The sequence below is a fragment of the Jaculus jaculus genome, chromosome 1 (genome assembly GCF_020740685.1).
Source record: "Jaculus jaculus isolate mJacJac1 chromosome 1, mJacJac1.mat.Y.cur, whole genome shotgun sequence".
Classification (NCBI taxonomy): domain Eukaryota; kingdom Metazoa; phylum Chordata; class Mammalia; order Rodentia; family Dipodidae; genus Jaculus; species Jaculus jaculus.
This window is the reverse complement of record NC_059102.1, coordinates 334,170,476-334,185,104: the sequence shown is the minus strand read 5'-3', so window position 1 is coordinate 334,185,104 and position 14,629 is coordinate 334,170,476. Positions and strand designations below refer to the sequence as shown.

The 14,629-nt window shown below is 43.1% G+C and overlaps 1 protein-coding gene across 1 annotated transcript in view; it reads left to right on the top strand.

Annotated features, from left to right (window-relative positions):
* The first annotated feature begins 53 nt into the window (after positions 1–53).
* The window catches only part of Nsl1 (NSL1 component of MIS12 kinetochore complex), a 35,196-nt gene continuing 20,620 nt past the window's right edge, over positions 54–14,629 (top strand). The window contains exons 1-4 of the mRNA XM_004671285.2: positions 54–326; positions 4,892–4,970; positions 8,140–8,270; positions 9,892–9,946. Coding sequence (XP_004671342.1) covers positions 54–326; positions 4,892–4,970; positions 8,140–8,270; positions 9,892–9,946 — 538 coding nt within the window. The remainder of the gene's footprint in view (positions 327–4,891; positions 4,971–8,139; positions 8,271–9,891; positions 9,947–14,629) is intronic.

Here is a 14,629-nt window from a genome sequence, read left to right as displayed (position 1 = left end):
GGCGAGGCTCTTCCTTCCGCCCCGAGTCCCCGCCCACAGTTCAAACTGGGGCAATGGCGGGGCCCGCCGAGCCGCTGCCTGTGGCCGCTCCACAGGCCCCAGAGCCCGTGGCCGCCGTGGACGACGGCCAGCGGCATCGAGAGGCAGGGGCCGGAGCCGACAGCCAGGCCTCGGAGTCCGCCGGCCCGTCGGAGGACTTCCGAGTGCGCTGCTCGTCGAAGAAGGCCGTGACGGAGGCGGTGGTGCTGTGCGGCCGCCTCGTGCGGAGGCTCGGCGACGCGCTGCCGGCCGACGTCCGCGAGCTCGCGCTGCGGGACGTGCAGTGGGTACGAGCGGGGAGCCGCGGGCGCCGGGCCGGCGGCCGAGCAGCCGGGACCGCGAGGGGAAAGGGAGTAGACGCGGCTGTCGCTGCTTGCCCCGGGCCGGCGGTGGGAGGCGGCGGCTAGCCACGAAAACGAGGCAGCGGGAGTTAATGTTTCCTTTAGCCCCGTATATGCGTACGTACTGTCGTACGCGCTGTGATAACGTGCGTACGTATGAGGGTTTTGCCTTTTGCACCAGTCATTCAAATCTGGCGCCTACTGTTTACAAAACATCTTGACTGCGGGTGTAACTGTGAAGTGGCGCCCCTGGTGGACAGGGCGAGTTTACACATAAACTCCAGGAGGAATTCTTCAGGGGATGGCAATCGTGGAAGTCAAGTCACCTAAACAGCTTTTTTTTTTTGTTGTTCTTTCCTTTTGCCTCTTTAAAAATATCTTGTAAATAGAGCGAATACATTTTCTTTATAAATCTAAAATACATAAAGAAGATATCTTGGTTATAAACCACCAAGATCACACACTGGCCCTTTTAACACACTTCCTCTTTCTCGGAGACTTTGCAAAGCCTTGAAGATGCTGATCTGTGGGGAAAGACACAAGAAACTCAGGGAGTAATGCCTGCTGTGAGGAAACTGTAGTGCAATTTATTTGTGATTGAATGAAGAGTTAAGTGGAGAATAATGAAACTCTCCTTGGATTGTAATTCTCTATTCCAGTTTTGTATACAGTGGCTCTTACGTTATTCCCTCCTTGCAAGTAAGGCAATGATATAGATATACCTGAGGATATTTTTAGTAGTTTTTTTTGAAGGGAAAAGGGAGAAGACTAAAGACAGAGTTTGTATTTGAAGAGAAACATTAATAATGTTGCTGTACTTCTAGTTAAAACTGCATAGTATGGGCTGGGATAATGGCTCAGTGCTTAAAGGTGCATGCTTGCAACATCTGTTGGCCTGGGTTCGATCCCCCACTACCCGTGTAAAGCCCACTGCACAAAGTGGCCATGCATCTGGAGTTTTCAAAGGCCCTGGCTTTTTCTCTTTCCCTCCCCTCTCAGGTAAATAAATGAAAATATTTAAAATAAAATCTACATGTCCCAGCCTTCCTTTCAGCTACTGGCCTGGTCAGTATGATGTAAACAGAAGTTATTATATTGGGGTCAGAGAAAAGTGGCTATTTAGAAGAGAGAGAATACAGTTCACAAAGAAAAAAAATAAAAACTGTGCCCAGTGTGGTGGTGCACGCCTTTAATTCCAGCACTTGGGAAGAAGAGTTAGAATTGCTGAGACTAAATAGTGAACTACAGGTCAGCCTGAGCTAGCATGAGAGCCTACCTCAGAAAACAAACAAACAAACAAAACTGTGCATTACTAAGGTGAATTTAGTACTAAGGTTCAATGGGCTTTTGGAGAGCTCCAGGATCAGTAAGAGATTCTGCAATCAGAAAATGAGGTAGAACAGTTATAGAGGAGATACCCATCATCTTCCTCTGACCTCTGCATGTATGCATGCAGGATGCATACACACCAATAAAAAAGAGAAAACTGCATAATATAGTAGCATGTATTCTAAAAAGTGGTATCAGGCTGTGCGTGGCGGCACATGCCTTTCATCCCAGCAGTCAGAGGTAGGATCATCATGAGTTCGAGGCCACCCTGAGACTACATAGTGAATTCCAGGTCAGCCTGTGCTACAGTGAGACCGTACCTCAAAAAACCCCAAAATAATAATAAAAATAAAAAGTGGTTATCGGTAGGATTGTGCCAATGTATATTTCTATGACACTGTGTTCTCAAGCAGTCCTTGGAAGTACATAAAGTGTCTTTGTAAAATCTTTTTTTGTTGATGGCCAGGGATGGAATGCAAGGCCCTACTCATGCTAGGAAAGTACCATAGCACCAAGCTACACCCCAGCCCTTTCTACAAATCTTAGTGTAGAAAATGCACTGAAATTCACCAGTCATTTGATTTATGCTGATTTTTGATTATGCAAATGGCACAAAATACAAACATTAAAAATAATTCTAACAAAGACTTCTGTGAATTTCCCTTCTCTGTCCCTCTAGGCTTTGTGTAGATGAATACCTTTGTGGAAAGTGTGAGAGGAGCAAGCTTTCCACACCTTTTTTTTGACTCACTCTCCCTCTCTCTCTGCTGTGTATAGTATTGTGCAAGCCATTGTTGATATGCATCTGGGGAGCTCTCACACATTCTTTTAAGTACTTTGTGCTTTGGATATTTAGCCATTCTTCTAATTTTGACCTTGGATTTATTTTTCCTTCAGTTTTTCACTATTTCAGATATTGCAGAAATGAGCATTCTGTCCCTTAAAGGGTCATCTTCAAGGTGTGATGACACTTGTCTGTAGTCCTAGCCCTTGGGAAGTAGAGGCCTGCAAGTTCTGGGTAAGCCTGGCTTGCATAATGAAGCCTGGGGATGTAAATCAGTGAACATTTGTGGTTATTAATTGGGAATGTACTTTAAAAAATTTAATGATACTACTAAATTTCTTTAATTCCTTATTTTTAAGTATTGTGAACATGTTCAACTTCACAAAATATAGATTAGTGCAATGAATACCCATATTTATTACCAAATACAATCAATTTATTTTAAATTTTAAAAAATTCATCAATTTATTTATACGTGTGTGTGTGTGTGTGTGCGCGCGCGCGCGCGTGTGCGCACATTTGTCTACATGCATGTACAGCAGGGTCTCTTGCCACTGCAAAGGAATGCTTGTCCAGCTTTTTGTGGGAGGCTGGGGAATTGAACCTCAGCAGACCCTCAGCAAGCAAGCACCTTTAATCATTGAGCCCTAACCCATCCACCCTCCCTTTTATGAGACAAGGTTTTGCTCTTAGCCCTGGCTGGCCTGAAACTTAATATATAAGTCAGGTTGCCATTGAACTTGGAGAGATCCTCCTGCTTCTGCCTTACAAATGCTACATTGGAATTATAGGCATGAGTCACCATGTCTGGCTTTACGTTTGCAATTTTTTTTTTTTTTTTTGAGGTAGGGTGTCATTCTAGCTCAGGCTCACCTGGAACTCACTGTGTAGTCCCAGGTTGACCTCAAACCCACAGCAATACACCTACCTCAGCCTCCCGAGTGCTGGGATTAAAGGTGTGTGCCATTATGCCCAGCTAGGTTTTTTTTTCTTTTTGAGACAGAGAGCGAATGGGCATGTCAGGGCCTCTAGCCAATGCAAATAAACTCCAGACACATGTGCCACCTTGTGCATCTAGCTTATGTGGGATCTGGAGAATTGAGGGGTCGTTAGGCTTCTTAGGCAAGTGCCTTAACCGCTAAGCCCTCTCTCCAGCCCCTTAGTTTTTTTTTTTTTAATTTTTATTTATTTATTTATTTGAGAGCGTCAGACACAGAGAGAAAGACGGATAGAGGGAGAGAGAGAATGGGTGCGCCAGGGCTTCCAGCCTCTGCAAACGAACTCCAGATGTGTGCGCCCCCTTGTGCATCTGGCTAACGTGGGACCTGGGGAACCGAGCCTCGAACCGGGGTCCTTAGGCTTCACAGGCAAGCGCTTAACCGCTAAGCCATCTCTCCAGCCCCCCCCCTTTTTTTTTTATTGGCACATGTGTTCGTTGTACATAATGATGGGTTTCAGACAAGTATATCATGTACTTTGACCATATTCAATTATCTTGCCCTTTCTCCTTCCCTCTCCAATTATTTCCATTCATTCTCCATGCTTCACTTCTACTTTCATGTCCTATATATACAGAAGAGCTTATGTATTTAGGCAAAATCTAGGATCTGGAAATGATGCAGTACTGTTTTTGTCCCAAACCTGCAATTATTTGGGCAGTTAGTTTTGACCATCTACTTGAGTGGACTGAGAGATGACTAGAAGATCAGTAGTGCCCACCTTGGGTGTTTCTGAAGTAAGACTGTTTCCAGAGACAGATCACAATGGCTCTCACCTAAGTAGTGGATTGAAAATTTGGGAGGTGGTCAGCCTGTGGATGATGGGGCCTGATTGGACAAGGTGGGTCATTGGAAGTGTGAGTTTGAAGGGTATCTCTCTTTTTAAAAATTTTTATTTATTTTATTTATTTGAGAAAAAGAGGCAGATAAGTGAATGGGCATGCCAAGGCCTCCAGCCACTGCAAATGAACTCCAGACACATGTGCCACCTTGTGCATCTGGCTTATGTGGATCCTGGAGAATTGAACCTGGGTCCTTTGGCTTTGCAGGCAAGTGCCTTAACCATTAAGCCATCTCTCCAGCACTGAAGAGTAGCTCTTGATCCTGACTTCCTCGTGTTACTTCTATTTGCTTCCTGGCTGCAGTGAGATGAACAGCTTTCATCTGTCATGTGCTTCCTCCATGCTGTTTCTGCCTTGTCACTGTCTAGGAGCAATGGAAACAGCTGGACACAGACTGAAACCTCTGTACCTGGGATCCGAAATAAAGCCTCACTCCCTTGTCTTCTGAAGTCTTTTGTCACAGTGATGAAAGTTTAATAACACATTATTACTTGATTGACATGTTTGAGTTCTGTATTTAAAGTTTTCAGTGACTTGGCTCGTGTAAATTTATTGCAGACTTTTGAATCAGCCGTGCAGGAGAATGTCAGCATCAATGGGCAAGCCTGGCAGGAAGCCTCAGAGAACTGTTTCTTGGGTATGTGACTTAACTTCCCCTTCTGTCTTTTGTTTTCTGTAGCTAATTTAATTTTGAATGCGATTTTTTTTTTTTTTTTTTTTTGGTTTTTCAAGGTAGGGTCTCACTCTGGTCCAGGCTGGCCTGGAATTAACTCTGTAGTCTCAGGGTGGCCTTGAACTTACGGCGATTCTCCTACCTCTGCCTCCTGAGTGCTGGGATTAAAGGCATGCGCCACCACGCCCGGCTTGAATGCGATTTTTTTAATAGCTGTTTTCAGTGTTACTTGTTTTACAAAAAAATGTTCGGGGAGTAAAAAGAAGAAACTAATGTAGATTACTGAAGTCATAACCTGAAAGAACTATAGTAGGTACCTTGATCCATATTTACTATCTAGTATTCTAAACAGGGCTTTCATCTGATTAATCTTCACAGTTATTTTTGTGATAACTTTGTCAATAGTTTATTGGAAGTTGTTGCAGAATTATCCCAGATGAAGGAACAGGCCCAGAAAATTCCTAGTCTGGGAAGGGGAAAAAAAATAAGAAAGGAATGATCAGTTTGAGAAGAGAGACAGTGTTCAGAGAAGGTCCACTGACTCATTGTCTCCTGGTGATGTTACTTAGGACTGACTAGCACGGCTGATGTCACTGGTTTATGGCAGGAACATCCACACCCTTGAGCTGGTCCCATGCCTACCTGCTAGCCCTCTGGGGCTGTCAATTTTCTTTTGTTTTTATCCATGTTTATTCATTAACCCAGAGACTCATATGCCAGGCAAACACTGCCTTTGAGCTACAGTGAGATTTTTAAGTAGAATTATGTGAGTAGTAGCTTTATGCCTTAGAAAGCTTATGTTACATTGGCCATGTGAGGGGTGCTTTAGTAGTCTTTGTTTATAGTCAAATACACAGACACAGTAACTGAGCTTCACAGGAGCAGAAGTTTCTTATTTTAAAATATTTTATTTATTTGACAGAGAAAGAGGGAGGAAGGGGGCTAGGGAGAGAGAGAGAGAGAGAGAAGGGGCACTCCAGGGCCTCCAGCCACTGCAAATGAGTTCCAGATGGGTGTGCCCCTTGTGCATCTGGCTAATGTGGGTCCTGGGGAATTGAACCTGGGTCCTTTGGCTTTGCAGGCAAATGCCTTAACTGCTAAGCCATCCTTCCAGCCCAGATATTTCTTTTTTAAATTTATTATTTTGAAAACTTGTATTGACAATTTTCATACATGCACTTAATGTATTTTGATCATAAAACTCTATTTATTTTCTTTTGTCTTCCTTCCCCTACCTCCTTTCCACTGAACCCCTTCTTTCCAACTAGTCCCTTTTCTACTTTGATAGCATTTATTTTCCCTCCTCCATCACCCATGACAACACGGTGATGGCCCAGTGTTATGCAAATAACAACTGCCACTGTGAGGTCATGAGTGCAGCTTTGTTTTGGGAAGACAGTGTTCCAGAGCACTCCTCCCCACCCTCTGGTCCTTATATTCTCTGTCCTCTCTTCCAAATGCTCCCTGAGCCTTGGAAGATGTGGTAGAGGTGTCTCAGTGTTGAGCACTCAGCTGTTACTTCTCAGCACTTTGATGAGTTTTAATTTCCCCAGGAGTCACAGGCATCTGCAAAAAAAAAGCTGCTCTGACCAGAAGTGAGGGCAGCACTGATCAATGCGCCTAAACAGGAACATTGAGGGCCACGTGATGGGCAGAACATATCCACTTAGCCGAACAACAGGAGTAGCTTCTCCCCTGGATCTGTGACCTTCCCAGCCATAGGCTTTTGACTAGGTCTTCAGTACCAGGCATGGATTTCCTCCTGTGAGGTTGGTCCTCAAATCCAGTCAGAGAGTAGTTAGTTCCCCCTGTAACAGATAGGACACTGTTGCAGCAGTGGTGCCATCTTGTCTGGCTGACCAGTTGAGTAGCTTGAATAGTAGGTTCCCTGCTGGGTAAGCCTGTTGATGAATTTTCTTGCCTAGCAGCCTACATAGCACTTTTCAGCACTAGGAAAGGCAGATTTTTTAATCTGAGAGTTGCAAGTTCCTGACACATCATTGTGTTACTTGATGAAAAAAATGGAAGGGAGAATAAAAGGGAAATATAAATGAAACAACCTTTCTTTTCTTTCTTTTTTTTTTTTTTGGTGGGGTGGGGGTTTCAAGGTAGGTTCTCACTCTAGCCCAGGCTGTCCTGGAATTCACTGTGTAGTCTCAGGGTGAAAAAAAACCTGGTTGTAAAATGGTGTATTCTTTTCATGCCAGTGATTTCACTTCTTAAATGAACTTGTTAAAATCCAGAACTGCTTATTTAAGTAAATATTCTAAGTAAAAGTCTGTCTCCCTCATAATACTCTCCAGAGACATGATTGAGTTAGATTTAGTGGCTGTTAGACAGAGGAGATCACACTGGATTGAAGTATGTGTGTGTGCTCACTTACATGAGCAGTTTTCAAAATGTTTCTTCCACATAGAGCTTCTGTTCTGTGAGACAAAAAGACCCATTTCTAGCCTTGGCTCTGACACAGCAGAACTCACAGGATGTGAACCAGCTAAGGACCTAAGGCTTTGGTGCTTTTACTTGAATGATTTTCATTTGCTTTTGTTGGTTTTGCTTTTTGAGACAGTCCTACTCCAGTCTAGGCTGACCTGAAACTCACTCTTCTAAGCACGGGTGCTAACCCTGAGTACAGCCTAGTTCTCATACTGTTTCATCTTTATTTCCTGTCATTTTATCCTGAAGCCACTTAGAGCCCCTCCCCCGCCCCACTCTAGTCTTGTAAATCCTGTTTCCTCTTCCAGAGGTGCTTTTCCCCCCGTTATTCCCTACCCCTTTTTTTTTTAAATCTAGGGCATTTATATTTAGATTTGAATCTGAAATGGCTCCTTTCTAATGTCTTTAAGTTCCCTACCCTTTGTGCTGTGTCCTGCTCATGTTGTAGTTATCAGGTGGTAGTGGCCTGCTGCATTCATCTTTGAATTTCTCTGCTTAGCATGACATCGTGCAGTGCTCAGTAACTGGTTGTTCAGTGAGGGATGCATGAGCCCCCAAGTAGGGCATCTGTGGCTTGCTGCACTAGTTTTCTAATTCCATGTTTTCTAAATTTAGTTTGTACATATGATTTTCATGCTAATATAAAAAATGCTAATGTCATGTTGATATAAGGAATGAAATTTTTTTTCTGAAATAGATTCTGACATCAAAATGCTTGAAGATGAATTTGATGAGATCATAGTAGATATAGCAACCAAGCGTAAGTGGTATCCCCGAAAGATCCTTGAATGTGTCATCAGAACCCTCAAGGCACAGCTTGAAACTCTGGTAAGATGATTTACATGGAAATTTTGCACATGTGTGTGTGGTATGTGAGGACACGTGCACGCATGTCATGGCTTGCATGTGAAGGAAGGTCAGAAGACATCGCAGGTGCTGCTCCTCTCCTTCCACCTTGTTTGAGGCAGGGTCTCATGTCCGCTGCTGTGTTTGCCAGGCTGGCTGGCTAGTGAGCTTCTGGACATTGTCCTGTCTCTGCCTCCATCTCACTGTAGGATACACCAGGAATACATATGCTCACTCACCCTGCTGTGTCTGGCTTTATGTGGGTTCTGGGAACCCAAACTCACGCTTCAGGCTTTAATAACAAGTACTTTTACCCACCGAGCCATCTCCCTAGCCCTTAACTTTTATAAAGTGTTTTACCACAATAAAAATTTAAAGTGTAAGAAGCAAATGGAGGTAGACGGCATTTTGTCTCTTGTCTTTCCTCTCAGTTCGCTGGACATCATACTCAGTGTAGAATACAGCCACATGAAAATTAGAGATAAACAACTTGACAATGACATTATGACTCCAAGACCAAGAAGGGACATCAGCTTATTTTTTAACCCTTTCTGTTTTTCATTTGTGTTTGGCGTATTATTTGTATATGTTTATTTTGGCAGGAAGATTAAGATGATACACAAACTGATTTGAGTAATTGTTCATAATTCTGAATTTTGAACTGTGAATTATTATACTTTTATTGCTTTAAAATATGGGTTGTAGGGGCTGGAGAGACTCTCTAGTACACATGGAAAGCCACAAGTACAAAGTAGTGCATGCATCATCCATACTCTCCTTTTCTCTCTCTTACAAATAAATAAAATAAAAATATTTTTTAGAAATATGGGTTATAGGTTGGAGAGATGTCTTAGTGGTTAAGGTACATGCTAGCAAATCTGACAGCCTATGTTTGAATCCCCAGCACTGATGTGAAGCCAGATGCACAAAGGGCACATGCATCTGGATTTTGTTTGCAGTGGAGCACCCAGCACCCATTCTCTCTCTCTTCCTGCTTGCAAATAATAATAAATACATTAAAAAAAAAATCTGGGTTACAACAAGGAAGTCATCTCAGTGAAGCAAGACTTTTATTTATTTTTTTGTGTTTGTGTAGTATGTATGCATGTTCATATGTTTTCAGGCACACCTGCATGTAGGTGTGAGTGTATGTATGTGTGGAGGCTAGAGACCAATGTTGGGTGTCTTCCTTAGTCACAGTCCACTTTTTCTTCTTTCTTTGTTTTATGACAGGGTCTCTTGCTGAGCCGAGACCTCATTGGACTGACTAGACAGCAAGCCCTAGGCATACTCCTGTCTTTCCTCCCAGCACTGGGATTATAAGCAGATGCCATTGTGCCTAGCTTTTGTGTATGTGCTCAAGATTTGAGCCATGTTCTCTGATTATAATTTTTGTGGCGCTCTTTTTAACTGTATGCAGTAGGTGGCAGTGCTACAAAAGGTATTACTCAGATTTAACTGAACTTGGTCGCTTGCCTACAGATTTCAGGATTAAAAAAAAATCCTCCCCCCAAAATAGCACTACTGACTATGTAGTGTATTTGCTTACACTGGGTGAAGGAATTAAGTAGTTAAATCTGTTTTACTTTTATATTATGTTTAGAAGCAGTATCACCCTGTTGTACATCCACTGGACCTGAAAAGTGACCCCGATCCAGGTGAGTCAGTGCGCATCTGTGTTAAACAGGAAGCATCAGCTTGAGAGGCTTTATGCTCTGAGTGTCCTTAAGAAGGGAGGGCCCGGGGCATCTACCCTTCTGTGCCTCAGCTCCAAACTATGAAGAAAGCTATAGATAAGGTAGTGGAGCCGTTTCTTATATAGTAACTCTATTACAAGTTGATTTTGGGCTGGGCAGATAGATGGCTCAGTGGGTAAAAGCACTTAGTATACAAGTACAAGGGCCTGAGTTTGATCTCCAGCACACATATGAAAAACCAGGGATGGCCACACATACCTGTAACCCCAGTGCTAAGGGAGCTGGATACAGGAATATTGCTGGAGCTCGCTGGTCAGCCAGTCTAAACAAAACAAGGAGAGTTCCAGGTTCAATTAGAGACTCTGTCTCAGGGAAGTAAAGCAGAAGATTGACAGAAGAGGTACGGGATACCATCCTCTGATCCCACATGTGTGTGCATTGTCTACACACACCAAAAATACTGCATTCCATTTGTAGTGTTATACCTTGTAATACACCTAATTAGTAACATTAGATGAAACTAATTAAAATGGCTTAGGAAGAAAGTGGAGAGCAAAAAATTTCTATAGGACCTGAAAATCTGAGCAAGTTACATGAGAAAACGTTTGTGGGGACCATAACATTTTCACTTTTTCTTACTCGCATATTACTTAATTGATACCAGATTTCTTGGAAGGCAAACCTTTTTTTTTTTTTTTTTTTTTTGGTTTATCAAGGTAGGGTCTCACTCTGGTCCAGGCTGACCTGGAATTAACTGTGTAGTCTCAGGGTGGCCTCAAACTCACGACTCATGGCATTCCTCTTGCCTCTGCCTCCCGAGTGCTGGGATTAAAGGCGTGTGCCACCATGTCTGACTGAAAGTGAACCTTTTTAAAAAATATATATATTTTTAATTTTTTAAAATGTGTTTATTTGAGAGTGACAGACACAGAGAGAAAGACAGATAGAGGGAGAGAGAGGGAATGGGCGCGCCAGGGTCGCCAGCCTCTGCAAACGAACTCCAGATGCGTGCGCCCCCTTGTGCATCTGGCTAACGTGGGACCTGGGGAACCGAGCCTCCAACCGAGGTCCTTAGGCTTCACAGGCAAGCGCTTAACTGCTAAGCCATCTCTCCAGCCCTGAAAGTGAACCTTTTAAAAAAATACTTTATTAAGCTGGAGAGATGGCTTAGTGGTCAAGGTGCTTGCTTGCAAAACCTAAGGACCCAGGTTTGATTCCCTAGTACCCATGTAAGCCAGATGCACAAGGTGGCACATGCATCTGAAATTCGTTTGCAATGGCTACAGGCCCTAGTGGACCTATTCTAAAAAAAGTAAAAATAAATATTAATTAATTAATTAATTAATTTATGTATTTGAGAGAGAGAGGGGAAGAAGCAGATAGAAAGAATGGGTGTGCCAGGACCTCCAGCCAGTGCAAGTTAACTCCAGCTATATGCACTACCTTGAACATCTGGTTTATGTGGGTACTAGGGAAATGAACCTGGGTCCTTAGGCCTCACATGCAAGTGCCTTAACTACTAAGCCATCTCTCCAGCCCATAGCCAACCATTTATTATTTATTTATTTATTTATTTATGTTTAAGGCTCCAGAACAGTATTTTCAGTGTTTGAGGAAGAACATGGTCAGCAAGCTGTGAGTGTTGGCAGCTTCTGGGAAGGATATGGATAACAGGAAGAGAGAAGGTCACACCTTGTGAGTTAGGGTTGAGAAAGCAAGCAGGTTCAGGAGTGGAGGTTGGCAAGCAGCCACAAGGAAGGAGTGGGCTTCTGAAAAACACTGAGGAATCTCAGAAGGTACTTTGAAGAGATAGAAAGCAGAAGGATTCTCCTGATAAAGAAACTGAGCTGGGCGTGGTGGCACTCCTTTAATCCCAGCACTCAGAAGGCAAGAGGTAGGAAGGTTGCCATGAGTTCAAGGCCACCCTGAGGCTACATAGTGAATTCCAGATCAGCCTGAGCTAGAGTGAGATCCTATCTTGAAAAACCAAAAAAAAGAGAGAGAAAAGGAAAGCTGGGTCTGAGCAGAGAGAGGAACTAAGATGGATTTCAAGCATGATTCTCCCACTCCCCAGCTGCTTCCTTTCCTGGTTTTCTCCACGTGAGTGAGTGGCACCTTCCTGTACATAGTGCTGTAGCCAGGTAATTTTCTTTCCTACGCCCACCTGATCAGATCCAGTTCATCACAACTCCTGTAAGTTATTTGAAATATGACCTCACGCTCATCCACCTGGGGACATCTTAGGTCATCATCCTGCTAGCCAGGGTTACCACAGATGCCATCCAGAATACCTTCCTGCTTGACTCACTCACTCCCTTCCATATGCTTCTCCCGCATCAGGCAGAGCCTTGGAAATATTGTCAGCATTTAGAAAGTGTGGGCTTGGGCTGGAGAGATGGCTTAGCGGTTAAGCGCTTGCCTGTGAAGCCTAAGGACCCCGGTTCGAGGCTCGGTTCCTCAGGTCCCACGTTAGCCAGATGCACAAGGGGGCGCACGCGTCTGGAGTTCGTTTGCAGAGGCTGGAAGCCCTGGCACGCCCATTCTCTCTCTCTCCCTCTATCTGTCTTTCTCTCTGTGTCTGTCGCTCTCAAATCAATAAATAAAAAATTAAAAAAAAAAAAAAAGAAAGTGTGGGCTTAATGAATGTCTGTGTATCGACTGCCCATATTTAGGCACTGAATTGTGTTTTTGTCACATTTGCTGCAGATTTTCTTAGGAACTAAAATGTGGAAATGCAGTTGAAATGTGCCCTGTACCTTCTTCCATCCCATTCCATCCTCTGCCTCGGAAGCATCATGATCCTTATGCATGTGACCCTTTTCTGTCTGTTTGATTATGCTTTTCTTTATAGATCTCTGTCCACAAACAATGCATGGCATTTGTTTTTAGAATCTTATACTTGGTCATATCATTTTGCAACCTTTTCTCTCTGATAGTGTGTTCTGTTCAGGTGTGGAAGCGTTCCAGTGTATGGTCTGCTTCTACTGAGTGGCATTCAGATTTTTTCTGATTTTTTAAAAATTATATTTTACTTATTTGTAAATACATGGGTACTGGGGAATCAAACCTGGGTCCTTAGGCTTCACAGGCAAGTGCCTTAACCACTAAGCCATCTCTCCAGCCCCTTCTGAGTTTTTAAAAATGTTATTTATTTATTTATTTATTTATTTATTTATTGGAAAGAGAGAGACAGATATATAGAGCGAATGGGCACACCAGGACCTCTAGCCACTGCAAATGAACTCTAGATGCATGTTCCACCTTGTGCAGCTGGCTTACGTGGGTCCTGGGGAATCAAGCCTGAGTCCTTAGGCTTCATAGGCAAGCTTCTTTAACCACTAAGTCATCTCTTCAGCCCAGATTTCTTCTTCTTGATACCTTGTTGTAGGTTTCTCATTCTCTGCTTTTTTGGTTTCATGATTTCTAGTTGACTCTTTACTATGGTCCTCCTATTTTGTGGGTTTTCTGTTATATTTAGCTTCTTGAGTTGAACACTTTATTTTAGTCATAGCTTTAATAAATGCATTCAAGGCCACAAGCTTATCCGTGAGGTCTGCATCCGACACATACTAAAAGTAAGGTCATGTGGAGCTTTCAAAGTTAAACTCGTTTGTATTTTTTAGTTTCTAAATACAGTTTTTTCTTACCAGTTTTATCCCTTACTGTTTTCCATTGTACTGACAATGCTTTCTTTATTCTCCTATTTCTCTATTTCTCAGTTTGGAAGCTTTATACTGTGATTCTGTTGCTTTAGTGTTTGCTATAAAATTTTATTGCTCTACTAAAATTACCTAAAACTCTAGAGTTACCGGTATTTTTCAGACCCTCCTGAACAAGAAGTGGACCTCTGTATACTTTACCCACTGAATAAACATCTCCTTCCCCCAGTCTTCCCTTTTATCTAGAATTATATTTTTTTATTTAATAAAAGATACAATTAATTGTGTACTAATTTCTTTATCCCTTGCAGTGCTGGGAATAAAAACCATGACCTTGAGCCAGGCGTGGTGACTCATGCCTATAATCCTAGCACTTGGGAGGCTATGGTAGGAGGATCACCATGAATTTGAGGCTAGTGTCCATATAGTGAGTTCCAGGTCAACTTGGACTATACTAAACGCTGCCTCAGAACAAGACAAAACAAAACAAAAACAGGCAGGCATGGTGGTGCAGGCCTTTAATCCCAGCACTCGGGGAGCAGAGGTAGGAGGATTGCTGTGAGTTTGGGACCAGCCTAGGAGGATTGCTGTGAGTTTGGGACCAGCCTGAGACTACATAGTGATTTCCAGATCAGCCTGGCCTAAAGTGAGACACTACCTCGGAAAAACAAAAATAGACAAACAAACAAAACCACCAGGCCTTGGTGGCACACTCCTTTGATCTCAGCATTTGGGAGACAGAAGAGTGCTGTGAGTTTGAGGCTAGCTTGAGACTACATAGTGAATCCCAGGTCAGCCTGGGCTAGATCAAGACCCTATCTCAAAAACCAAAAAAAAAAAAAAAAAAAAGGCAAAATAGAAAATACAGTCTTGCCTGGGCAAGGCTAGCCTTGAACTCCTCTTTCTCCTCCCTTTCACCTCCCAAGTACTAAGATGAGGGGTCTTAAGCACCACTGTGCTGGGCTCTGGAGGAGGCTCTTTTTTT